General features: G+C 60.2%; 1 protein-coding gene across 1 annotated transcript in view; it reads right to left on the minus strand.

The window, feature by feature from the left end:
* The window catches only part of FKBP2 (FK506 binding protein 2, 13kDa), a gene marked incomplete at its 5' end in the record, with an annotated part of 2,584 nt that extends 1,575 nt beyond the window's left edge, over positions 1 to 1,009 (minus strand). The window contains 2 exons of the mRNA XM_010573149.1: positions 30 to 142; positions 947 to 1,009. Coding sequence (XP_010571451.1) covers positions 30 to 142; positions 947 to 1,009 — 176 coding nt within the window. The remainder of the gene's footprint in view (positions 1 to 29; positions 143 to 946) is intronic.
* Between the last annotated feature and the right edge of the window lie 2 nt (positions 1,010 to 1,011).

A 1,011-nucleotide genomic window follows, 5' to 3' on the forward strand; every position in this document is an offset into this window, starting at 1 on the left:
CCCCCCCCCGCCGCCGCCGGGGTCCCTACCCCAGCAGCCCCTGGTCCCAGCCCTTGATGACCTGGCCGGTGCCCAGCGAGAAGACGAAGGGCTGGTCCCGGCTCAGGCTGCTGTCAAACTGGGAGCCGTCCTCCAGGTGCCCCTGCGACCAGTATAAACCAGTATGGACCAGTATGGACCGCTACGGACCAGTACGGACTAGCCCAACCCACAGCAAACCAGGGAGAAGCAGTAAAATCCCACGTTAGCCAGTGGAAACCGTCCCACCCAGAGTAACCTCTTCCTCCAGGTGGCCCTGTGACCAGTATAGACCAGCACAGACCTGTACAGACCAATATGGGCCAGCATAACCCGCCACAAACCAGTAAGAAGCAGCGAACCCCCCCCATTAACTAGTATAAATCTGCTCTCCCACAACACCCTCTTTCTCCTGAAACCAGTATAAACCAGTACAAACCAGTGCTCCCAGTATAGTCAGGATTTTCTCCCAGGCTGCTCTCTTCCCAGCACCCATGAAACTGGTGTTCCCAGTATAAACCACTAAGCCCCAAAGCCTCCTATGCACAGCCAGATACCCCCTGCTAGCCCCCCCCAATACAAACCAGTATACCCCATACCATGCAACACATGCACAGGACAGCTCCCAGTCCCTCCCAGTCCAAACCAGTAAGCCCCAAACCCATGTGTGCACAGCCAGCCCTTCCCCAGCCCCTCCCAGTATAATCCACTAAAAACCAGTCCCCCCCAGACCCTCATGTGCACACCCAAGCCCTCCCCCAGCCTCTCCCAGTACAAACCAGTAACCCCAAAGCCCTCCCGTACACACCCAGGACTTCCCCCAGGCCCCTCCCAGTGCCTCCCAGTCCCCCGCAGACCCTTGTGTGCACACCCAGGCCCTCCCCCAGCCCCCCCAGTCCCTCCCAGTTCAAACCAGTGCCCCCAGTACCGTGTAGTGCATGTGGAGCAGGTCCCCCCGGCGGGATCGCACCCCGCAGGCCTCCGGCCGCCGCC

The sequence above is a fragment of the Haliaeetus leucocephalus genome, unplaced genomic scaffold (assembly GCF_000737465.1).
Source record: "Haliaeetus leucocephalus isolate CR32 unplaced genomic scaffold, Haliaeetus_leucocephalus-4.0 Scaffold371, whole genome shotgun sequence".
NCBI lineage: Eukaryota > Metazoa > Chordata > Aves > Accipitriformes > Accipitridae > Haliaeetus > Haliaeetus leucocephalus.